Below are 23,677 nucleotides of genomic sequence, written 5' to 3'. Positions count from 1 at the left end.
AAATTCCTTAAATTATGCCATGGGGTAAACCAAACTAAATCGATTGTACTTAATGTGTACTAAAACGTACCGCATTTCAAAAAAGTGTACTTTTCAAGATTTCGAGTATAACAGATCTGTATTCCCATTTTTATGCTCAGCGACACATGCACAGTAAAAAATAAAAGTCCACATCTAGCCGTTGTTTCAGCTAAAAACGCATTCAGCCGATATTGCTGCTAGTAATTTGAGCTGCAGGCGAAATTCTGCTTATAATCTAGTCGGTTTTTCGTCTGAAACTCAATTTACTAGGCAAAATATAAGACTGGGCGCCTCTACCAGTCGAAAATCCGCCTAAGTGTGGACTTTTATTTTTCACTGTGTGTATACTCAACAATATTCATGGTGAACGACAAATCAATATTACTGAATGTACATAGATTGACGTGCATACCAGTGAATTTGTACTACCCATCCGCTACTGCAGTAGATTTCTACTCATTCAAATTCTGTAGGAACAACATTTTGTGCCATTTTTTAATATTTTTATCACAAGTTTTAAAATAGCTACTCTCTCAGTTTCCAAATAAATTAACCCTCTAATGCATTAATTATTCCCAGGGCTAGGAGTATTGGTACTTGGTTGATTTTTGATCATAGATATTTAAAAAAATATTCATAATCCCGGATTCCTAATGGTTTAGTCAGGAAATGCGATTGACATAAATCAGAGAACAATCAAATCCATTGTTTAAAAGTGTCAAAAATGTGTCTAATTTGAAGTTCGAATAATTTATTTTGTCAAATTTTTATTTTCGCACACATTTTTGTTTATAACTTTACAATCACGCTACATAGACAAATCTTGCCAAAGACAAAAATAAAGAAATAACATTGACAAATAAAAATTCTCTTTGAAGCAATGTGATCCGATGTACGGTTTACGTTCTACAGGCATTCAAATGTTGCCCATTTAGAGGCGGTTGTATGCATTAGAGGGTTAAATAAAAATGTTGATATATCCAAAAAATATGTTTCTTATACAAAACTATTTGTGAGTATAGACCAATCGAAGCATCAGATAACGGTTAAAGTTATAGGTTGAGATAGCCGTTTGATTTGGATAAAATAGACAATATGAAAAATTGTATGCGTTTTCATTTAGCTAATTATGTACACTTTTATCCACTTCTGCTGTTATCTATTTGAAGTGGCATAGTGACAAAACGGGGAGCTGGATTACTAGTTTTTCGTCGATTTGATTCGCAAATCGAATATCTACTGTTGAAAGCTTCAAAAGGTTCACCACCAAAACACTGGTCGCCACCAAAAGGTAAATCCATCATTTTTTATTGTGTGAATAATGTGGCGTAAAATACTTTGCATTGAATTCAATAGGTCATATGGATCCAGGTGAAGATGATTTCACCGCTGCATTGCGAGAAACAAGAGAAGAGGCCGGTTACACGGCCGATGATCTGAACATTTACAAAAACGAACAAAAAACCATCAACTATAACGGCAATGGGAAACATAAGATAGTTACCTTCTGGCTTGCCGAACTTGAAGATCCCAAAAAAGTTCCAACACTCTCTAAAGAACACACAGAATTTAAGTGGTTGCCCAAAGATGATGCGACATCATTGGTTGGCAATTCAAATTTTACTGATATTGTTACATATTTCCATGATAAAATTGAAAAGCTGTAGCCTAGCTCAAAGAATTTTAAAAGATATGATAAGAAGCTTTAAGAAGCAATTCCCAATCACTAAGTCTATAATTTGTATTGACTAAGAATTTTGTTTTATTTAAATTAATATGTCTTCATCTTCTTTATGATGCAAAACATACATAAACATTGTTATCTTCTCCTTTTTATAGACCAAAACTGCCATATAATCTGATAATGTTCGGTTGAATTTTTAAATGAAAAAAAAATCATCATCATCTGATTAAATTGAAGCGCCACCTGGTTGTTGAACGGATAAAATAATTTCTTGACGATTGCATTGACAGTGTGTGTTGAATGCATCTGAAAATAACCTTTTTTCTGCTATCGTTGTTATCTTGTTCAAGCGGCACAATGGCAAAAAGAGCAGCTGGATTTTTAATTTTTCGTCGATTTAATTCGCAAATCGAATATTTATTGATGCGAGCATCGTACGGCGCAAAGCACTGGACGCCACCGAAAGGTAAATCATTTTTAGTGGCAATTTGCCACCATACCAATGTTTGTTGAATAATGTAATTGGTGTAAAATACTTTGCATTAAATTCAATAGGTCACGTTGATCCAGGCGAAGATGATTTCACCACGGCGTTGCGAGAAACCAGAGAAGAGGCCGGTTACACCGCTGATGACTTGAACATTCACAAAGACGAACAAAAGGTGCTCAACTATAAGGTCAAAGGGAAAGACAAGACAGTTATCTATTGGCTTGCCGAGCTCAAAGATGCCCAAAAAGATCCAAAGCTTTCTGAAGAACACACTGAATTTAGATGGTTACCCAAAGATGAAGCCACATCATTGTCCGGTTATCCAGATTTCACTGAAATGGTCGCCTATTTCCATGACAGAATTGCAAACCTGTAGCAATGTAGTCGATAGAGTCTCAAAAAATTAATGCTAAATTCAATTATTTTTCCAATAAAACTCCAAAGAATATCGATCTTTTCTGATAGACACTTTTCTTTTATTCTCAATTTACGTTGAATCTATTGCATACAAATTGATTTTTACTCAGTACAATATACGATAATTTGTGTAGGAAATGTGAAGCTAGTGCTTTGAAACACCAAACAGTGATCACGTTGTGCTTAGAATCTGATGGAATACATTATATCTAACCGATGAAGTTGACTACAACAAGATGTAGGATGACATGGGCCAGAATAAAATCGGCAAAACCGCGTTCCGGTGAAATGCCAACGAACTGTAGTTTATTTTCTGGGTTCACTTGCAAACGAAGACAAACTGTATGGAATAGAGGGAAAACGATTTTATTTGTATGAATTTTATTGATATGAATTCCATTCTAATTCACACTTTAATCGATTAGAAACGTTTGATCTTACCACCAAGAACAAAGCAGCTGACCGTCGAAATGAATCCAGACAAGAACGAATTGAACGGGAATGTTCCGACCAAGCAGCAATACACGAATTGAATGACACCGGTAAGCACAATGTAGAACAAGTAGGCGTCAACCAATTTCAGCTTCTTCGGTGTGTTATTCACGTATTCATCGTAGAATTTTTGAAGAACTGTAGTCAGGTTCGTCATGTTTGTGGATTGAATTTTGTTTTATTCTTATAAAAAAAATCAAATGAAGGGAGAGAAAAAAAATGCTTGGTGCGACTCGAATGAATACGGCTAAAGTGACAAATAAATCACAAATGGACACGTCAAAACATATTCTCTCCTCAGAGCCTGTCAATTAGTTGCCACTTTTCACCACCAGGCGGCTACAATGACTCATGATAAACGTTCAAAAAACAAAACACAATTTATTGCCGTGCATTTCCCTAAGAATGCTATTTCACAATAATGAATGTATGTAAACAAAAACAAGTGGACTTTTTGTCTGCAGATATTTTGTTTTATTCATTTGCATAGTATATAATCTTGCATAAACATTAGGATTTTTTTTTGTAATTTTAACATTTTGTTGATTTTTTTGTTTGTATTTCATCATTATTTTTCTAATGCTTCGTCAATATGAATATTGAAGGATTAAAATTCTATTTTGTGAACTCTAAACTATCCACAGGACCCAACACCTTTTGAATAAATTTAAAAATCCACAAATATTGGTTTATATAGGAAAAAATGTTGATAATTGCAAAGCTTTGCATATAATACGTGTGATAAAATACGAAAAAGAAGTCGAAAAAAATATGAAATATTTAGTCAGCATAAATTCGTCCATATTCCGACAAGTCCATTCGATCAATGCAATGGGTATGCATTTTATTTCTGGGGTTGCAAAAGGTCTAGAGCATTGGAAATGCTTCCGTCAACCGTTTCCAAAAGTTGAGACAACCATCCACCTTCGTTGCTGAAGCCCATGGCCATCATGGCGGTCAATGCTTCATTTACACGAGCGTCTGGAGAAAAGAATGAAAAATTTCATCAAAATTTAAGTTGAGAAGAGCAATTTTTCGAGAACCAACCATACAAAGTCATTTTTTTCTTCAATGAAACAATAAATAGAACAAAAAATACTTTTCTAATGAAAAACAAACCTGGATGCATTGGAGTTGGTGGTGGAGTTTTGGTCGATTTAGCGCCATTGTCAATGCTGTCGGCCTTTGCCTTTTCCTCAGTTTGTGGTGGAACGATCGGTGCCTCTTCTTTCTGGGCATTGATGTGAGTGTTCAACAAACGTGACAATTCAGCATAGTCGACCTTGCCACTGTCAGCAATTTCGGTCTGTTGTGGTGGAGTTGATTTTTTTGGAATTGCTCCAGTGCTGGAAACCGATGTACCGGCCGAATCGGCAATTTCGTTGCGTTCGATGAAAGTCCATTCACGAGTTGGTGAACCTAATTCAGAGCAATAAAATGATTAGCTTTCTTCTATTTTGCATTAATTTAACAGAAAATGTGTACAATTTCAATTGCTATAGTGTTCAAGCACATACCTTTGTCGTTATCAATCGAAGTGACGCTTTCATCCTTCTTGTTAGCCTCTGGTGCGTTGTCTTTCGTTGGATTTGGAGCAACGTGAAGTGATGTAACCAGATTGCGAAGATCTTCATCCTCATCATCGCTGCAATCGATGACCATAGCATCAACAATCACTTTGTTTGGCGCCTTATCAGCGGTGGATGCTTCTTGATCAGTGGTCATCGATTCGTTTTCAGTGTTGGCCGAAGAAGCGGCTGTATTAGTCGAATTAGTAGCACTGGCTGCTGAAGCGGTGGTAGCAGCAGCAGCTGTTGCTGCAGTGGCTGCTGCGGTTGCAGCTGATGATGCACTTGCGCTGGCGCTTTGATCCATATAAGCGGCAAATGGATCCATCATTGCTGCAAAATTGTGTGCCATATGAGACAACATGTCAATGCTTTGTTTCAATGGTACGCAAGGTGGTTTTGGGTTGGAATTTGGATTTTCAATCGTGAAACCATAAGATGGAGCGCTTGTTGGAGTTATAATTGGCTGGGCTGCTTTTGGTGGTGCTGCGCCATTTTTCGATTGATTTTCATCGCTACTACCTTGGCTCGGTGCTGCGGTATTTGTAGCTGCCTTCGTATTCTGATTGGCATTATTGGTGCCAGCAAGTGATTGTAAAACGCCATAAACAATGTCACCGAATGGATGCGGTGGGCGTACAGATACACTTGATGCATGTCGCTTATGGTGGTGATGATGTTTTCCGATTTTTTCCTCCGGTTTGGAGCAGAGGCTTTCGCTGCGGCGATGACGCAAGAACCGTTTTCCCAACTTGGATTTGTAGCAAATTTCCGCATCTTGTGGATCGGCGATGCGAATCATCAAATGATGATTATGCGATTTTGGCTCGCATTCCATGCACAAATCAAAATCATGACATTCCAAGCACTTGTAACGATAGCCATAAATCTCCTTGTCGCAACTATCGCAAATGACATTAGCATGATGTGCACGATTCGGTGCAGAGGTCGATGCAGTCGATGCGACAGTCGGTTTTTCTTGGAATTGAACCGTCTTTACCGGACCACTCTTCACAACAAACACTTTGTTGATCCCTTGCTCTTTGAAGATATCAAAGTCCAATGCGTTAAAGATGGTAACATGGTCACCATCAGCATCTGTGAAATCAATGAATAAAAGAAAACAATAAAAATTCAGTATAAATTCATTGGCTAAAAATAGAAAAACTCGAAAAAACTGGTTATTTCACAATATTACAACCATATTACGAAATTAAAACATGAATGACTCAGACACAAAAAAGTTCATTGTCTATGGAACGTTTTTAAACGACGCAAAAAGCACATTCAATATGGCCGCACACTTACCTTGGTAGTAAATTTTCAGTGCTTGACTCTTCAGCTCCGGCATTCGAATGAAAATCTCATCCTTGAAACTATCGAAAGTTTCCAAATACGGTTTAACTGCAAACATTTCACCTGCTGTCTCCGCCAAATTATTCACGACACAAATCTTGTAAATACGCATCTTGAAAATTGTTTCACTTTTTTCGGTCTAAAATTTTTGTTTTTATTTTTCGTTATCGTTTAACACTTGCTATGTTTTTGTCTGATAAAAATCTTTGAGCTTGGCGAACTACGATGTTTCTTCGTGAACGATTCAACAACAAATGAACCTACTCTTCGATTCTCTTTTGCTTATATGCACATCTACAGTGCAATCGACGCTGTATTCTAGAATGTGCGATGTATTTGAAACTCTCCTGCACTGTGTGATGAAATTCAGACTGACACACAATGATGTGTTGTTTTTGAGCAATAGTTTTTTATTTACAACCAAACATATGATTTGAGTGCAGTAGTAGATGGATATGCAGTGGAATACGACGCAAAATATACTGTTCGACATCGGGTCACACTTGGTTTTGTGTCGGAGAACAATGACTTGTAAGTTGCTAGCGCTAACTTGGAAAAAAAAGTTCGATATTACTCATGAAATAATCACAAAGGGAAATTTTTCCGAACTCAATTGATAAACATGAATTGTGTGAACAAAATTACGAGCCTCAAGTAATGAGCTGTGTAGTATGATGCTCTTTGTTTATGCGAGTGTCTCTTGTTATAATTGGGACAAAATTACCAATACTGGAATATAGCTTTTCGTACTCAATGCTGCACTTAATCTATTGTGATCGAAGAAAAAAGGATCAAGAGACTTCATAAAAAGGCTATTCCTAATCTTTAAAGTAGCTCAAAATTCAAAAAGCCACACAGATAACATTTTCCAATCATTTTATTTCAATTCAATTTGAATTCAAATTCGCGCCGTGTCATGACATCATTCCATTTGACATTTCTGTAGATATGTTTATATTCACATAACCGCAAAACATTCAGCAAACAGTGGAATTTCATCACAGCAAAATATTCTGTGTTCATAGTCACTAAGTGCATAGCGGAAAGTAAAATGGATCGGTGGTCGAAGTTGAAGATAGGCGCTGACCTATTTGTTGGTAAATTCGATCGAAACAGTTCGGAAGCCGGAGAATCGTTCACATTTTGGCTAAGTGACTTCAAAACATTGTGGAGCGAGTGTGTAAGCAGTAAAGAAAACCTGTTGCAACGATTGGCTGATGATAATCCCACATTGACCATCAGTGATGAAATGTCTGATCAATTGCTCGGTGCATTGAACACTGTTGGGTCTGCGACCCAAGTGAACACAGACATCAAGCCAGGCGATGAAGAATTCAAGCTTCAATTCAAACTCTTACTTGGCGAAGGAACTGCACGAAAATTCCATTGGTTGTTGACAAAATGCGAGCCACAAGTGTTCTTTGATCAAATCACCAAGTCACTGCTGCATCAGATTTGCGATTTGAGCCAACTGATCGACATCGTTAAAAGTAAAGATGATGAAATCAGACAACACAAGTTGGAGGGTGCACGGTCGTTGGAGCGTAGAAGATTCATTACCAAGGTGTTCAACGCTGATGAATTCAAATCGCAATCTCAAACGTTTGACTGTTCAGTCGATGATTTCCGAAGCATTATCGGCCCATCAGCGAAGAATCTCGCCAAAAACGAAGCAAACGAAGTGGTAATCTCACCGAAGAAGCCAACAAACGCACCAAACAGAGGTGGTCGAAATCGAATGCTGTTCAGAAATCAGCCATTCATCAAGCCTGGAAATGTGCAGTACGACGAATCAGATGGTGACGAGGATGAACCAGCTTCAGCCAGAACTGAAGTGGAAGTCAAGCCCGAAGATCAAATCAAAATCGATGACGAAGCCAAAATTGAACCAGTTGAAACGGCTCCAAGGCCAACGATGCCGATTCCAATTCCGAAAAAACGCCTTAAACGAGAGTTCAATTGGTGACACAATTACGTGTTGTTTTGAAATTTACTTATTTTTGATAAGCTAAAAAATGTGAGATTCCTAAGAAATTCATTAAAATAAATTTAAAAAAATACTAATCTGTATTGAAGATAATGGGAATCAAAGGAGTTTTATTTGCATTCATTGGTTGGGTACATATTGAGACAGCGGAAAGCGTGAGAGAAAAAAAAACGGTTGGTATTTAGTAAATAAGAGCCGTTGGTCTGCATCCTATTCCTACTATCACTGAACAAAGAGAGTGGCCTATGTGACACGTATTGTGACACAGCAAAAACAGTGGTTTGTTTTTGCAATCTAACGCTGTGATTCATTAGTGCATGTTGAAAATAAACATCATCTCTACAGTTCAAATCATCATCGCAATTTCACTCGAACAGTGTTGCACACACACTCACACTGACTCTGAGTGTGTTTCTTGAAATAACGGCACAATCGCACACAAACAAACGCTTTTTCAAATGCCGCACAATTGTCAGTGTTTCATCGAAGCCGAAATTCACGTGGTCTACAATCTCAATTGATACGAAATCGCATTTGGTGTGCGAAACAAAGTTCACCGTACAGTCGAAAATCAATCACAATTTGAAGGTATAACACGATTTATAGTAATCATCTAAATATTGTGCGGTCGTAAATTCAAAGAAAGAACAAAAAAAAAGAATTGGTTGTGATAACGTCGAATACAATTCAATTTTCTCGTAATAACAAAAAAAAAGAGCGTTGAATGCATGCAAGCGCGTCTTGTTATCAGAGTGATACGAATATCAGGGAGGAAGACACCAAAAACAATTTTAATTTATGAAATTGAGCAAAAAGAAATACAAATCGAAGTAGAAAAAACGTATTCTAAAAACGGAATTGTTGTGTGTTATTGTGCGAACGAGCCGTAGAGATACATGTAAGCGTGGTGCAATTCGGTTTCGATCGACCTTATCAAGTATCGACAACAAAGCGTTCAGATCAGTTGTCCGTAGCTCGCGTCCACAATAACATCATTTCAGCATCGAATCGAAACAGCCGCTCTGCGACAAAACAATCGGGTTTTTTGTTTTCCACATCATAAATGCGTGAATTGAACACGCAAATGCTGACTAAATACATTTCATTGTTGTTACAATTGTCCTGACGAGATAGCTAGAAAGAAAGAGAATTGTAGGATGAAAAAAATGGAAGAGTGAGTGTTGAAATTTCCTGTGTATAATTTCAATAAGGATTTTCGCTTGAATAACTACGATTCACATACAAATATTTCATTTCAGTTCGGTGGAACGGCGTATTTATTCGGCTGGCAAAACTTTCCTATGCTTTGTTGTCTTTCTAATCTGCATTCAACCTTTACTTTTGTGCTATTTTGGTAAGTGTTTCGATTGATAACTGTTTCGATTTTATTTTTGTTTCGTGTGTGTTCACTTGAACTTTAGATCATTAGTCACTAGATTACGAATCACAGGCGGGGTGGAGAAAAATATTCTTTAATTAATTGCGGCAAATCTTTTATTTTCTGTCTTTCAGTTGTGTCTGTATCGCGATTGTTATGGCGAAATTTTCTCATAATAAAAAAACAGCATTTGACCTTTGTCAAGAAGGATAATCTACGTACGTTCAGCTATACGGCTCGTAATCCGGGCATTGTAAATATCATTTTACACTTGCAAGGCGAACCAAATGTCGAAGCAATTCGTGATGGCATTTATCGGGCGGTGTTTCAAAAAAATATGAAATCGGGAGAGTTCATCTTTCCAAAATTATCGGCCAAACTGGTGACGTGCTGGGGATTTTACGCGTGGAAAATGTGTCCAGAGTAATTGATTTCTTCCGATTCCAATTTTTCTAACTAAATACGGTCAATTCCATTTTAAAATTGACAACTGTCATTAAAATTAGTCTCGAGATTCACACTTCTCATGATTTATTCATCATTTCCAGGGCATTTGTGGTTAATAATCATATCAATGTTTGTAAGTCGAATTATCGCGGACGTCCCGTAACCAGTACAAATGTTCAGGACTACATAAGTAGCATTGTATCGAAATATTTGCCTGTCGGCCTGCCACCATGGCAAATCTGTGTGATTCCAGTCCTTGGACCGACATCTATAACGCGCAACGAAGATATAGCATCTGTTCCGAGTACATCGGCCAGCGGCAATGATACGGAGGAAGAGCAACAGTCACCAAGTGATTCGGCAACGGTAAGATATCTTTATCACGGCGACACTTTTTATCAGGTTAAAATGCTCTTTTGACACATTCACACCACACCGTGTGCACTGCTAACTATCACACACGTCGCATGCATTCAATTGCCGATTGATTATTACTAATCAGACATATACGTTTTGTTTCTTTTCACTGAACTCGACTCCTTCAGTAAATAGACCGAATTAATAACGTAATTCATTCTGTTTTCTCTCTTGTTTTTTCTCCTTTTGTTCTACCTCGCATCGTGTGATATTCAATTCGATTCGTTATAAGCGTTTAACTCATATTGAGCATTACTACGTTGTGGTGCGAATGCATCATTTATTGATATCAGAGGAGCCAAATTTACGCTTATGTGACCTCATTGCGATTGATGCAACAACAGCAAGTGCTTCCGTTTTCAATGGACGTGGTGACCTTGAAACCGATCAACAGATACCAAAATCACCACTGTTGGACATTATTCAGTATCCCGTTTACATTCCACAACTGTATATGCGTCTACAAATTGGGCTAACGAATGCTTATAATGAATTCAAGAGCAAATATGATCCTTATGTTGGAAAATCATCGAATCCAAGAGGCGTTGCGACATCAACACCACCAACTACATCTGCTGAGTTTCCAGAACTTAACGATCCAAAATTGGGGCATGTTGAAACGTTGCCAATCGAAACATTGCCACAATTGTATGCATCGCTGTTTATTTCGTATGTGACCATTGCCAGTGACTTTTACAAGGGATTCTATGCAACGAGACATCATCCGATGATCAAAATGAAATTCTTGAACAGTTTGATCAATCGTGAAGTGAAAAAGCGGAATATTTCATGGGAAGTCATTTGGCATGCGATGTGGACGACGTTGAATCCGATTAGGATAACAAAGGTATGGATATGGAGTATACTCAAGTAAACTTGTTATTTGTTGAAAAGGGAACAGATTGTTTATGCAAATTTTTCACATGAAATTCACTCAAACAGACATGCTTCGAATGGATTTGCTGGGCTGGAGTGACGATCAGCATACTTTCACCTCACCTGATCTACCGAGAGTTGCAAGCGTTTCGATACTGCTTCTTCAGAGGTCATGCTGGCTATCCAGACACACTGATTGGATTCATGTTCGCCTACATCCCCTTATGCTACAATGCGTTCAAAGAGTGGCTTCGATTGGTGGGCATTTTCGTGGAAGCGCCACGATTCATATACGAAGAGCTAATTCAGATCCATCGCAGTGATGAACATGTTTTGCAAAACATCTCCCTGTGTGGCAGAAAAGTTTTGTCTTGGTCAAAGAAAATCAGTGTAAATGATGTACGACGTGCGTGCGCTAAGCATGGCGTCAGCCCAACTGAGCTCTACATGTCGGCCAATAGTTCGATACTAATGGAATTGCTGCATGAATTCGAAACGGTGCCGGTGCCAAAGCAAATTCGAGTCTTTGCAACACTACACAATCACGACTATTTGCATGGTCACTTGAATAACGACGACTATGAATCCGGGCATTTGAGTTTGATTTTGCCGATGGAAAAGGTTTCACGTAAACAGCTCAAACAAATCCGTCAAAACTTTAAAATAGCGCGAGAAAATCAAGTGGGTATCTACTTTTTGTTCCAATTGCACAAGCGATTCAATGTTTTGACGAAAATTTTGCCCGCTGTGTGGACGGTCATCATATTCAATTATTTGTCGAGACGATTTTCAATTACCGTCACCGAAATTGTGATGAACCGGAATTTTCTGCAACAAAAAGCAAAAATCACATGCTGGGGTCACAATATGCTAGATGTGCTGTTCTTCAGCCCATTACAAAGCAATGGAAGTAAGAGATTTCACTAAAATTTTATTACTGGCTGAAAATAAATCATGTGTTTTCCCTATTCAAGGTATCTCACTTTCTATCCAACAATTCGGCGAACATATTCAACTGGGTGTCATATCCGATGCACAAATTCATCCGTTGCATATGAAACTATCCGAAGGATGGACAAAAAAATTGGAAAAACTTCTCTAGGCTAATGATAAATATTCTCTGTTTTTCAATTGTTAATTTTGTATATGAAAAAATATGGTACTACGGTACTACGGTCGAATGTTGATTGGAAATATAACCAAGAAAAAAACTAAAAAAAAACTAACTGTTAAGCAACAGTGTTCAAGTGGCTGAATTTAATAGAAATTCAGAGCATCTGAATATAAATACATTCTTTTTAGCAAACATTCAAGTTGAATGCTACCGCTCAGCGTTCGAACCATGCCAATTAAGCTTTATTTGTTGTGTTTGACCAATAAAACAAAGTCGTGATTTGTAAATCCTATAACAAACTGTGTAACTTTATTGATACAATTGAATGACAACCATATTATGGGAACTGGATTTTTGTTGTTGTTTTTGTTGTTGTTGTTGATTTTCCATGATCTTATTCGATTTTGTAGATATCTTTGCAGTTGTTGAAGAAGGTGACCACTTGAACGTGTGCACTTTTGTTGTATGGCTCATTGGTTGGTTCGTCGGGGAAAATGATGATCTGCAAAAAAAAGAACGAGAAAAAAAAAAACATTGGTTGTTTGCAGATAATTTCGCAATGATGTGCTATCGAGTCTGGCAGTTACCTCTTTGTTGCGAATGGTGTTTGCGCTGGTTGGAATACCAATGACTTCGATCCATCCTTTGACCGGCGAATTTAATGGCTCCGAAAGTTCGATGGTGACATCCTGATCATCGGACGACTTGGCTTTGATGACCGATGCTCCACGATCGACCTCCGTTTCAACATTCACATGAATGCTGACGTGCTTGTCGATGAAATTACGCAGCATCGAACCGGTTACCAATGTACGTGGGGTGAACGAAATCATCTTTTTTTACTTGTTCAAACAAGAAACACTGGGAATGTGATTAAAATCTAGTGAATTTTACGTTAACAGATTCACGCTCTTAGCTCAAGCTTGAGGACATGCAATTGTTTATTGTCTGTTTATTCGATCTGTCAGCCGAAAGAAAAGAGCGCGAACCCAAATGAACGTTGTAATAGAACAACAAGTTGTCAGTTGAACGTTTATGCTTTTGAAGTACTAGCAGCTAAAAACATGGGCTCACAATGTTGTTAGGCTTTAAAAATAGTCACAAAAACCAAAAATGTTCACAGACAAAATTGAAGCAATTTATTTTATTTTCATGTTTTTATTTCAGCTCGTATCTTCATTATGAAATCCATTGACCAAAACAAGCACGAATTGCAATACCGTTCATAAAACGACGTTTAAAAAAACGTTTGGTATATTCAAAACGAACAACGGGCGAAATGAACGTTTTTTTTTTCAATATGTTGATGCCACTAGCTTGAATATGCATCGCATTTCCCCGACCACCGTATTTGTGCAAAATGTCAAAAAGAAGAGAACACTATGCGAACGACAGCAAATTGGAAAAATCGCACTCATAAACCGAAAAAATCAATTTTTCACTACAAAACATGCAATGTGTGTGTACTAGCAACCAAAAATTTGACCGTGCGTGCAAAACGAATTGTTTTTTTTTACTATTTTCTCATTAATATGAATCGTTTAAAGTACAATAGCTAGACCAAAGTGGTGTTTTCATAAATAAATTTATTAAATAAGAAAAAAAAACAAGTAGAAATAAACATAAAAACAAAATTTTTCGTCGCAACCTGTTCGGAAGATACGTCAAACAAGCAAGGTGTTTACAATTGTTCGCAAACACTAGAATAGAGCTAATGAACAGTGTTTGTGTAAGAAATATAGTGTGATAGGTGGATATATATAACATTTCATCACATATTCTATTAAATCGCACATAGAATACGAATCTAACGATATTGTGTAGCATTAGCATTTAAGGCGGAGTGCACATCTTGACAATGGGTAAATATTACATAAATATATCATCTTTTTTGATGCGAGCAAAAAAAAGGGAATTGGTCTTCATAAACCGAGAAATTGTGTCATTGCTAGTGTGAATTGGTGTTACAATCTGAATTGTTTACGTTTTGTTTAGAACACAGTTACATGTTGGAATTAAATACTCCGACGGAGCCGTCGGTGGATAAATTGGTTGAAGACCAAAAGACATCAACCGTATTGGATTTATCGAAAACGGGTTTGAAAAAAGTGCCTAAACCCGAAGATACACAGCATGTCAAAGAGCTCATTCTGGATGAGAATTTGTTGCAGAAAATCGATAATGTGGACACTTTTTTAAAGATTGAGAAGGTGAACAAGGTCATTTTCAATTCATACTCGACGCTTTTTATTAATGACAATTTTCTAATTTTCAATTTAGATTTCATTATGCAAAAACAATTTACTGCGAATGTTTGGCTTGAGTCGACTGCATATGCTCCAAGAGATTAATTTATCGAACAATGCCGTTGTCACGATCGAAGGATTAAAGGAATTGGTGCATTTGCGTCATTTGAATTTACAGGGCAATACTATCAAAAGCATCGAACACTTAAATACAAATGTGCAATTAGAGTATCTAAATTTGGCCGAGAATAGCATTGGCAGTATATCCGACATATCGGTGTTGAAAAACCTAAAGGTACATACACATTTTTGCCATGACGAAACACTAGAAAAATTTCTACTTTTTTCGACGATGGAAAATTCATTAATATTTCAAGTGCTTGTGACTATGACTATGAACTTCGGCGAATGCTACACCCATCATTTAAGAAAATTGAACGCACTCATGCAATCACAAACACACAGGCCAATAATTGCAGTGCAATGGACATGAAATAAGCATTAGCTTATGAGCGTGACATATTCATGTTTTCCACATTGGAAAAGAAAAAAAATCGTTCATCGTTGTATTGTGTTTTTTTTTTCTATTTGCTATATTTCGCAGGAGCTATACTTGCATGGGAATCGACTAACTCATTTGCGCCAATGCGATCGCTATCTACCCGTATCGATAGAAACACTTACATTGGACCATAATAATATCGCTGACTTGAACGAAATTTGTACGCTAAGTGGATTAACGGCACTCAATAGCATTTCAATTCAAGAGAATCCATGTGTTCAAATGACGAATTCAGTGTAAGTAGACACGAACAAACTGAAATTACACACAATCGCAGTAACTGCTGACCGACTTGACACATTTATCCAGTTGACGATGTGTGTGTGTGTGTGTGTGTGTGTGTATGTGAAGAAAAAACCACATACACAGCATAAATTGGTTTTGTTCGCATTTATAATGTGTTCATGTTGTTCGTACGAACTTTGCCATTTTAGTTTTGATTTTTCTCTTCTGATTGCGCTCACTCTAATTCGAATTGTTTTGTGGTTTCGTATCTTTTTCCGCTTCGTCATCCATAGTTTCATATACAAGAGTACCGGATTCGATTATCGACCATTTGTGCTAAACTGGTGCATGACTGTCAAAGTAATCGATGGTTTTGCAGTGAATCCAATCGAAAGCCTAAAAGCCGAATGGCTATACAGCCAAGGTCGTGGCCGACAATTTCGTATTGGTGAACAAATTGAGCTAGCCAAATACTTGAGCTCAGTGTGTCCACTCACTGGCGAAGCTCTTGAAAACGAAGAGGATCGCAAACTTCGACTCATTTTAAGCAAAGCACAACAACATCAACGACAGCTTAAAGAAGAAATCTCTGGTAAGTGATACTTCTTTACTCTCTTATGAAAACGAAATTGATTTTCATTAGAAATCGTTTTGCGGAATGTGACGTTTATTTATAATAAATATTACAATTCTATTAAAACAGATAATTCGCATTCATCAGCCAATAATTCACCATCAACGAATCGGCGACGTGGAACATCGAATCGAATACAATCACCAAGAGGTAAGACAAACCATCTAAATATCTATTCGAAACCCAAATCGCTTTTTTACTTCATGTATTCAACGGTTTTTGCTTTCAGTTTCACGGTTGGGAAGAGCCAATTCGGGCTCGCCAGATTCAATGTCGAGCAGCTACCATGGAAATACGTCGTCATCGTTGAACAACGATGCGAATAATCTGATTCAAATGTCGTCATCGTTGATTGAAAATGTGAACGCTGAGAAAGGGAATATAATGGTTCAAAGTTTAGATCCAACAATTCTGAGTTCACCCTCATCGAAACTAACATCAGAATCGACTAGCGTTCGTTCAGTAGTCCCTCCACTAAATGGTTCGTATAGTTTTACATCTGTATTTAATATTCAAGTCAAATTATTGTCATGGTCATCATGCCCTATGAATGTAAATATGTCGTTCAAATTCACATCTAATTCAATCATCCCTTGCAGACTATCAAACACGTCAGTGCCCATTGGTGGCTACATCGAAAATAGTTCCAGTGCCGGAAACATTAATGAGCCCTGATTGCCCGCCACTAAATGTTGTACATCAAAGTGTGATCCATTCAACGCCCAAGACCGAACCATCCTTGCCAAACCAAAAAGTATCGTCGATTAAATCAACCAAAGGTTCGTTTCATACACATTACTCATTTTTCTTCTCATGATGTTTTCTCTCTTTTCTCACTATTTTATTAACAAATCCTCATTAACCAAATTCATGCAGAATCGAAATTAATGTCACCAAAAAGTCGCACATCATTGACTAAAAAGCAGGAGAAATCTCCCGTTTTGAATGTACGCAAAAATAATTCGATTAATACGGCACTAAAGGCACATCAAACGACTAACCATTCGCACAGTGATTCGCCAAGTGTGAAGAAAACATTGGCACACAAAACACAATCTCCACCACCGCTGCTTGCCCCAGTCAAACAATCGGTCAGCTATACTCCTGACAATATGAGTAACGTAAGCTCGGACGATGATAGCGACCACTTTAGCGCCGATAAACTCAAGACTATACGAAACAAAGCAGCACAAAGGTAACGACTAATTGGCTAATTAATAACAAAATTAACGAAAAAGGGAAACTACGTTGGATTGGGACATTTTTTTAAATTAAACATGATACATTGTTTCTATGTAATTCTAATGCGATATTTTGTCCATTCAGATCTCAGGAACATAGCCAATCAAAAGATAACACTGATGCAAGTTCATCGAAACCCAAGCTTATTAATCAAAATTCAACCGAAGAGTCGGCAATTGTGATTCAAAAGATATGGCGCGGTTACAATACACGCAAAATCAACAAACACATTGCAAAGAATTTGCAGAAGAATCGAACTCAGCAACACATCGAGTAAGATTTTGGTTTCGTTTTAAATCTTGAAAAATTCGAAGCATTTTTTTATATTTACTTTGTCTGAATTTTGTAGAAAACTATCGCATGACATGGAAACAACCAAAGTTGCCCTAGAAAATGAACGAAAAATTCAGCAGCTTCAAATGCAGGCGATAAACGCTCTGTGGAAGAAAGTGTCAACGCTGCAGCCACCAGCTGTAAATGCAAGTGCAATTGAAACAGCCGCTTCGAGCGCAAGTTTGGAGCCCAATTCAACAGCTGTGGTGCAGGATTTAGCTAAAACATGTTCGGTTCTAACAAACCAGGTATAGAATTGAATAAGAGATGAAATATTTCAATGAGAGACGTATTTTTTTTCTCAATAAACACTTGGATACTATTGGAGAACTAAACAACTTTCTCACATCATCCTAGGTTCAACAACTGCAAGGATCAATGCGAGACATAATCCAGTGCATGAGTGTGCTTTACAAGCTACCGAATCAAGGCGAAGCTGCTGGTCTCAGTTTGGAAGAGAAAAAGCCAGAGGTAAAAGACAGTTCGAGCACCCAAACAGAAATCGTAGCTGTTCATACGCCGCAGGTAGAAAACTTGCCGTTTCCATTCGCAAGTAAATTACCGCGTCCATCCACATTGTCGCTGACCGACTCGAATGGGTCCAGTGCTTCGATTCGTAAAATATCTGAACGCGAAGGTGACGAAACCACTGACAGCGAGAGAAAATTAGACACTGCTGAGTCAACGAGTACCGATAACAAAGATGAAACGCCCGAAATATCGGCCAAAAGTGATGGCGATGGAAATCAATCGAAGAAAAATTAAATCGTCTCAATTTTTAAATCGTAAAGCGAATTTAACTGAACTACTTCAATGGAAATATTTCGTGATTTCTGTTTGGACAAAAAAAAGAAGCAAACACTAACTCCATAAAAACCACTTACTCATGTACAAACAAAGAAATAGAAAACGAACTATGCCGTTTGGAAAAAAAACTATGATTGTTAAAACTATTATATTGAACATTGAATATGCATGGAAAACAAATTTAAGCAACAAATCCGTAACCATAACTCAAAATCGCGAACGTATTAATACTTGACCAGTGGTACATTGATTTTGAACGAAAAATTATTTTATCTGAAATTAACTATTGCTATAAATGAATTTATACATCCCTCCGGTAACCAATTAATTAGGCATATTGATTTATGAGACAAACAAAAAATCAACACACACATTTTAAGCGATAAATGCTTTCGACAAAAATTCAAACGAAGTAAATGAAAAAAATCCGAGACAAAAAAAAACGTCAAAATCTTTTGTGTGTTAGCTTCAAATGTGAAATAAGCCAAAACATATGTAAAATTGAAAAAAAACACAAAATTAACTGTTATTGCCTCGCACGATATTTATGGAATATGAGCTAAACCAACTAAATGGTTGGAATTATGTTCAAAAAAAGAGTCCTTTTGCTTGACAAAAGATATAAGGGAAAACAAACCAAACAAAGAACATTTTTTATAGCGCGCTAACCGTGGCTTATTCTTTCTCAGAATATCGTTTTTATTTCTAAGAAAACCGAGAAGTTCTCTCGGCGAGAACACAAATTTTATAATGATTTTCTAAATGCAACAAACAATTGATACAATGAATTTCATACACGAAATCAGGAGACGCGTTTAATTCAAATTGATTTTGTTTAATTTTTTTAGAAAATCCCATTCAATTTCGTGATTAAAATTTAATCAATTAGATATTTAGATGGAAAAGAAGAAACGTTCAAACAGAAATCGGTTTAATTTTATTTTAATTTCTAGCGAGATCAGTATTGAACAAAAAAAATAGCATTTTAATTTTCCCACACACATACACAAAAATCCCCATCTATCGATTGATTGTGATTTAAAATTAGACAGCTAATTGAACACCAAATTGAAAAAAAAACAACAACATAGAATCTAATATGCAAAGCGCTTTTATTCAGAATTTAAATTATCTCATAGTATTAAACACTAGCCGTTCAACAACGCAATCCCGTAGATTTTTTTCATTTAGAATTTAGATGTGATTTTATCGAGAAACAAAAATGATTCGGTTGACATTTTTTATACCTTACCTATTTTATTTATGTGTTCATTTTTAAGAGGCACTTGATTCCAATTTAACACTCATTTAGAAAAGATCAATAGACGCTTCTGTTTTGTAGATGTAATCGCATATTTAAAAAAAACTCTCAATGATTTGTTGTTGATTTTAAGTTATTTATTTATTTAATTAATTGATCCCAGAAATTCGTACAATTTCACATATTCATTTTAGTGTTCTAATGAAATAAATTCACTTTAAAACTCAATTTAGTTCATTATTTGTCTGTGTCTTCTTTTCCCGTAGAAAAAATACATTTACTTAGTTTTTGTTTCAACAATTCCATACATTCCGGCCATTAGATAGCCCCAATTCATGCAATTCGAAGGTGTTATATCTGCGAGTGGCGGCATAATCGGTTCGTCATTGCCTTCATAAACATACGGTAAGCGTAGCACCCAGTAGGCACTTTGGGTTAATTTTGGTGGCTCCGCCAGTCCAGTTGTGAATGTGTAGCAATTCTTGTCGCCTGTACGAATCTGTGGATCAAAGTGAAGAAGAAGACAAATGAAAAAGAATGCAAGAATGGAATAAGTTGAAGAAGTGTCAAGTTAATTTTGTTTCAATTACTCTTACTTTTGGCTCCAATATGATATTGACTGGGGCTTTCGGTGTAACAATATGTACTCGCATTAATTGAGCTACACTTGGTTTTGCGTTGCGGCACGGACATGGGAAATACAATGGCATGTCGTTGAAGACGATTTTACTGCCTCCGTCTTTGACGATTCCTGCGAAAAATGAAAGTTTATACGTGAAGGAAAATTCGATAAATTACAAGAAGACAGGGCGATTTAATAGACTCAATGAAAATGTAGTGAGTCAGAGGGTAAGTTACCTGATCCACCTCTCAGAATAGTGTTTGGGCTGCTCATGAAAAATCGATGACCACGCGGGCATTCATATTCGCAGCCAACGAAAATTTTCAACATAAACACTTGACCATCGGAGTCATCTTTCGAAACGGGCTGAGGTTTGCGGCGATGTCGTGCTTTATCCAACGTTCGAGCCCATGACGCTGCATTTTCCAAACGAACTTGAACGTCCCATGGTAATAAAAAGTTGGCACCAGACAAAAAACCGCTTTGAGCGTGCTCGGGAATTCCTGAATTGTGCGAGTAAACCGAGCTATGACCAACGCAAACCAGAGACCAGCTTGAAAACTGTGGCAATAATCCAGCTGGGCTCAGTGTATGCACCATGCCCGATAGATATTCAGTCGTTGATGGTTGCCGATAGATTCCTTTTGCCAGGCATTCTTCATTCTCTTCGACGCCAACTTTGATGACGATTTCATTGATTGAGTTTTCGTCACTTGCCTCGGCAATGATCTCATGATCCGATGAATTATTCTCATTTGATTTGGCATCACTAGCTGGATCGTTAGATTCATTGTTTTCGTCATCAGAAAAAGTTAATCCCGAACCAATGCTCAACGGATTCGCCAGTTGAGATGGCATACTCAGCACTTGATAATCATCATCGTCTTCTTCGGCTATATCCTCTTTGTCCACGACCGTCTTTTCTAGTTCGGCAGCACTACGAAATGAAACAAACAGAGTTGAGATTAAAAAAGAATTTGAAAAGATTGAAATAAAGAGTTTTTGAGAGTTGCCACCAACCGATAATCATTGATCGATGGTTCAAAAACGGCAAATGGAATGCTTTCCAATTTCGGACACATCGTACAGCTGCCCATCATGATTTGATAAAATTCGTAATTAGCCTGGCGCAACGTGTACGGATCATTTCGTCTACCTTGCGTTCGCCCACAATTGCAAGTCGATATGATGGTTTCGGCACTATTGTGGCCACCATCGCCTGATAGAATTTCATGCTTTGGCATTGCACACGGATTGCCACGTAAACTCAACACCTCGCACTGTTGACGACCATTCAACCAAACGTCATCACATATTTCAGTCAGTTTCTTTTCGCATACAATCAAATGTGGCCCTCTTCCGTATTTCTTCAGCATAGCAATGCTCTGCAAAATCTTTTGCTCGTGATAGTTCTTGCTATAAAATGATGGAAGCATCTCTTTGTAGTGCTCTTTGCCACGTTCAAGTCCATATTCACAGCATTCTGAATAAAATCTGAAGAAGAAAAATGCTTATTGCTCTGAATTGCACAAGTTTAGAATCATTTTACCTGTCATCGATATCGATGATCCGCGGGAAGTTCTCCAAATAGGATTTCTGTGGAATAAAAATGGATTGAAGGTCAAAATTTGCGAGTGAATGGATGATGTAAGTGTTTGTAACATACATAATCCGAGTCATTTGGCTCAAAACTGGGATTGTCTGGATTTTCAACGAAGATTTTATGCAGCAACTTGAACATCTCATACCATGATTTACCGGAAGGAATCTGAAACAGCCAGAAATTATGAAAATGATCCAATATCAAAAAATGATTATCAAGCAAATTGGATCCACTTTGTCAAGTATGAACATTTTCCCTAGCATTTTCTTCTTACCACAAAATGACTTTTGCCCTTATACTTGGCGATGCTATCATCGAATCCAGTTTGTAATGCCTCATCCACATGCTCTTTGATTAATTGAAGCAGGCGATTTGTCTTTTCGGACCAAACATTCGTGTTGTTCACTGTTTTATACTTGCTCAACGGCTTTGCAAATCCTTTAAACGGCCTGATTTCATCGTCACTGTCATTGTCTTCTCCATCGCTATGCAAACCGTGTCTTTCTTTGTTTATACACGTCGCCAACTCGTTGACAGATTGCGTAATTGGATCGGTGCGCAAATTCGGATTTGTATTCATGCACACAAAGCGCTTATTCCGTGGAATCGAAAATAACGAATTCAAACTGAAACAGCAGAGGTATTTTTTTATTATTTCCAGTTGATCAAGAGCAGAAGTAGTTTTTTGGCTCATTGCTACTTTTCTTAAAATTGGGTATTTTGAACCTTGCTATTCAATTGATTGCTTCAAGCCTGTCAATTACCTATTATTCGTAATCACAAATTCATTTCTCAGCATTTTATAGATACAGTCTTCAATCTCAAACTCATATCGCTGAAGATTGTCCACGTTGGTGTATTCATGAAGCGTTTTCTCGAAGTAGAAGATGAATCGAGGCGAGCATAATCGTCCTTCTTTGCCGATTTGTGAGCCAGAACTGGAGTTTTTCAGAAATTTCGGAAGAAATTTCAAGACATGTTGCTCCCTGTAACAATCAAATCAAATCAAACCAGTGAAATGAATGGTTCAACACATGTTTAAAATGACAAATTTGATTTTATCGCTTTTCGATATCCAAAATTCCGTTTTATCAATTGTTTCAAAGCGCAACCTATAGTTTTCCTTACCTAATCACCTTTAGCGCCTTGAAGATGCTTAAATATGACGTGTCAAACACGTTGTTCGGCTCCACCAATACAATAATATGACAAATTTGAATGGCAAACAAGAGCATCTGTGAGAATTTGGCTCGAACAAGAGTATGCAAAGAGTGAATAGCACTGCTACGTCGTTTGCTTCCTCGTTTTTCCTCGGTTGGTTGTTCTTCTTTCTGGTCCATTGCTGCTTTTGTCATTCGTTCTATCAGGAATTGTTCCATGACCATCTCGTCGAACGTAGTTTGAAAATGGATGAAAAGACTCTTGCCCTCTGCTTCATTGAAGTAAAAACGAATTTGTCCATTTTGTACGATGGCATTTGGTTCTGGCGTCAGCTTGACCATATCAAATCCAGCCATTTTGTTACATTCCGGGTCGACTGACTTGCCAATCACTCCAATGACCACCAAATTGTGGTCATCGCGAAACAGTCTTGAACTGGAGGAAAATTAATGCTTATTACATCGTAATGGTTTTACCCATCAAAATAGAAATGTTTCTAACCTTAATTCCGGCGGAATGTCCGGAAAAATACCACTCAGTATTCGACTCATGGTTTTAATAAAGAAGAAAAATATTCTTTCCTCGCAAAATGAAACAAAATTGTTTACTTCGTTTTACATTCTAAATAAACACATTTTATTCGATCAACATTCACAGACACCGGATTGTGCTAACTTGTCAATTGACTTGACGTATGTGTCATGTGTCAAAATAAAGAGAGAGAGAAAAACACT

General features: G+C 37.3%; 9 protein-coding genes across 9 annotated transcripts in view; 5 read left to right on the top strand and 4 right to left on the bottom strand.

The window, feature by feature from the left end:
• Positions 1–1,738, top strand: part of LOC129568780 (bis(5'-nucleosyl)-tetraphosphatase [asymmetrical]-like) — a 4,694-nt gene extending 2,956 nt beyond the window's left edge. Inside the window, exons 2-3 of the mRNA XM_055447050.1 lie at positions 1,191–1,312; positions 1,378–1,738. Of these exons, the coding sequence (XP_055303025.1) occupies positions 1,191–1,312; positions 1,378–1,688 (433 nt within the window). The 3' untranslated portion in view covers positions 1,689–1,738. The remainder of the gene's footprint in view (positions 1–1,190; positions 1,313–1,377) is intronic.
• A 245-nt stretch (positions 1,739–1,983) lies between these two features.
• On the top strand, positions 1,984–2,661 carry LOC129568782 (bis(5'-nucleosyl)-tetraphosphatase [asymmetrical]-like). The gene is made up of 2 exons (XM_055447052.1): positions 1,984–2,171; positions 2,261–2,661. The coding sequence occupies exons 1-2, from the start codon at positions 2,006–2,008 to the stop codon at positions 2,569–2,571; spliced, it is 477 nt and encodes a 158-aa protein (XP_055303027.1). The 5' UTR covers positions 1,984–2,005; the 3' UTR covers positions 2,572–2,661.
• Positions 2,644–3,375, bottom strand: LOC129568784 (dolichyl-diphosphooligosaccharide--protein glycosyltransferase subunit DAD1). Its single transcript, XM_055447054.1, has 2 exons — positions 3,054–3,375; positions 2,644–2,952 (listed from the first exon to the last, which is right to left on the bottom strand). The coding sequence occupies exons 1-2, from the start codon at positions 3,259–3,261 to the stop codon at positions 2,822–2,824; spliced, it is 339 nt and encodes a 112-aa protein (XP_055303029.1). The 5' UTR covers positions 3,262–3,375; the 3' UTR covers positions 2,644–2,821.
• Positions 3,376–3,555: 180 nt separating this feature from the next.
• LOC129568778 (protein ref(2)P-like) lies at positions 3,556–6,730 on the bottom strand. Its single transcript, XM_055447048.1, has 4 exons — positions 5,981–6,730; positions 4,622–5,770; positions 4,224–4,523; positions 3,556–4,085 (listed from the first exon to the last, which is right to left on the bottom strand). Exons 1-4 carry the CDS (start codon positions 6,138–6,140, stop codon positions 3,949–3,951), a joined length of 1,746 nt encoding a protein of 581 aa, XP_055303023.1. The 5' UTR covers positions 6,141–6,730; the 3' UTR covers positions 3,556–3,948.
• A 248-nt stretch (positions 6,731–6,978) lies between these two features.
• On the top strand, positions 6,979–8,114 carry LOC129568779 (uncharacterized). Its single transcript, XM_055447049.1, has one exon. The coding sequence runs from the start codon at positions 7,080–7,082 to the stop codon at positions 7,992–7,994; it is 915 nt and encodes a 304-aa protein (XP_055303024.1). The 5' UTR covers positions 6,979–7,079; the 3' UTR covers positions 7,995–8,114.
• Positions 8,115–8,834: 720 nt separating this feature from the next.
• Positions 8,835–12,546, top strand: LOC129568776 (uncharacterized; the record flags this gene model as incomplete). The annotated part of the gene is given in 7 exon segments (XM_055447047.1): positions 8,835–9,189; positions 9,275–9,369; positions 9,528–9,816; positions 9,942–10,206; positions 10,490–11,104; positions 11,200–12,043; positions 12,108–12,546. Coding segments are annotated over 7 exon segments (2,253 nt in total). The 3' UTR covers positions 12,236–12,546.
• LOC129568783 (uncharacterized) lies at positions 12,527–13,235 on the bottom strand. Its single transcript, XM_055447053.1, has 2 exons — positions 12,835–13,235; positions 12,527–12,749 (listed from the first exon to the last, which is right to left on the bottom strand). Exons 1-2 carry the CDS (start codon positions 13,078–13,080, stop codon positions 12,642–12,644), a joined length of 354 nt encoding a protein of 117 aa, XP_055303028.1. The 5' UTR covers positions 13,081–13,235; the 3' UTR covers positions 12,527–12,641.
• Positions 13,236–13,348: 113 nt separating this feature from the next.
• LOC129568775 (centrosomal protein of 97 kDa) lies at positions 13,349–19,785 on the top strand. Its single transcript, XM_055447046.1, has 12 exons — positions 13,349–14,109; positions 14,243–14,457; positions 14,528–14,788; positions 15,098–15,291; positions 15,574–15,872; positions 15,984–16,064; positions 16,144–16,395; positions 16,514–16,693; positions 16,791–17,109; positions 17,241–17,429; positions 17,506–17,737; positions 17,847–19,785. Exons 1-12 carry the CDS (start codon positions 14,106–14,108, stop codon positions 18,252–18,254), a joined length of 2,634 nt encoding a protein of 877 aa, XP_055303021.1. The 5' UTR covers positions 13,349–14,105; the 3' UTR covers positions 18,255–19,785.
• On the bottom strand, positions 19,673–23,662 carry LOC129568774 (nonsense-mediated mRNA decay factor SMG8). Its single transcript, XM_055447045.1, has 10 exons — positions 23,445–23,662; positions 22,911–23,378; positions 22,547–22,768; positions 22,057–22,408; positions 21,846–21,947; positions 21,729–21,775; positions 21,200–21,673; positions 20,416–21,116; positions 20,154–20,308; positions 19,673–20,056 (listed from the first exon to the last, which is right to left on the bottom strand). The coding sequence occupies exons 1-10, from the start codon at positions 23,492–23,494 to the stop codon at positions 19,835–19,837; spliced, it is 2,793 nt and encodes a 930-aa protein (XP_055303020.1). The 5' UTR covers positions 23,495–23,662; the 3' UTR covers positions 19,673–19,834.
• Between the last annotated feature and the right edge of the window lie 15 nt (positions 23,663–23,677).

Source organism: Sitodiplosis mosellana, unplaced genomic scaffold (genome assembly GCF_009176505.1).
Source record: "Sitodiplosis mosellana isolate CC-2019 unplaced genomic scaffold, AAFC_SMos_1.0 Smas_scaffold_22, whole genome shotgun sequence".
Taxonomy (NCBI): domain Eukaryota; kingdom Metazoa; phylum Arthropoda; class Insecta; order Diptera; family Cecidomyiidae; genus Sitodiplosis; species Sitodiplosis mosellana.
This window is presented reverse-complemented; position numbering and strand designations above follow the sequence as displayed.

Excerpts from the sequence above, each read along its gene's own strand:
- LOC129568775 (XM_055447046.1), top strand. Across the intron at positions 14,789-15,097 it reads CGGTGTTGAAAAACCTAAAG|GAGCTATACTTGCATGGGAA; the intron begins GTACATACACAT and ends TATATTTCGCAG. Across the intron at positions 17,430-17,505 it reads CGAACTCAGCAACACATCGA|AAAACTATCGCATGACATGG; the intron begins GTAAGATTTTGG and ends TGAATTTTGTAG.
- LOC129568783 (XM_055447053.1), bottom strand. The coding sequence starts at position 13,080 with ATGATTTCGTTCACCCCACGTACATTGGTAACCGGTTCGATGCTGCGT. Across the intron at positions 12,750-12,834 it reads ACACCATTCGCAACAAAGAG|ATCATCATTTTCCCCGACGA; the intron begins GTAACTGCCAGA and ends TTTTTTTTGCAG.
- LOC129568784 (XM_055447054.1), bottom strand. The coding sequence starts at position 3,261 with ATGACGAACCTGACTACAGTTCTTCAAAAATTCTACGATGAATACGTG. Across the intron at positions 2,953-3,053 it reads CAGCTGCTTTGTTCTTGGTG|TTTGTCTTCGTTTGCAAGTG; the intron begins GTAAGATCAAAC and ends TATTCCATACAG.
- LOC129568774 (XM_055447045.1), bottom strand. The coding sequence starts at position 23,494 with ATGAGTCGAATACTGAGTGGTATTTTTCCGGACATTCCGCCGGAATTA. Across the intron at positions 22,769-22,910 it reads AAGGCGCTAAAGGTGATTAG|GGAGCAACATGTCTTGAAAT; the intron begins GTAAGGAAAACT and ends TGATTGTTACAG. Across the intron at positions 22,409-22,546 it reads TTTGTGATTACGAATAATAG|TTTGAATTCGTTATTTTCGA; the intron begins GTAATTGACAGG and ends CTGCTGTTTCAG.
- LOC129568778 (XM_055447048.1), bottom strand. The coding sequence starts at position 6,140 with ATGCGTATTTACAAGATTTGTGTCGTGAATAATTTGGCGGAGACAGCA. Across the intron at positions 5,771-5,980 it reads ACTGAAAATTTACTACCAAG|ATGCTGATGGTGACCATGTT; the intron begins GTAAGTGTGCGG and ends TTGATTTCACAG. Across the intron at positions 4,524-4,621 it reads TTCGATTGATAACGACAAAG|GTTCACCAACTCGTGAATGG; the intron begins GTATGTGCTTGA and ends GCTCTGAATTAG.
- LOC129568782 (XM_055447052.1), top strand. The coding sequence starts at position 2,006 with ATGCATCTGAAAATAACCTTTTTTCTGCTATCGTTGTTATCTTGTTCA. Across the intron at positions 2,172-2,260 it reads GCACTGGACGCCACCGAAAG|GTCACGTTGATCCAGGCGAA; the intron begins GTAAATCATTTT and ends TAAATTCAATAG.
- LOC129568779 (XM_055447049.1), top strand. The coding sequence starts at position 7,080 with ATGGATCGGTGGTCGAAGTTGAAGATAGGCGCTGACCTATTTGTTGGT.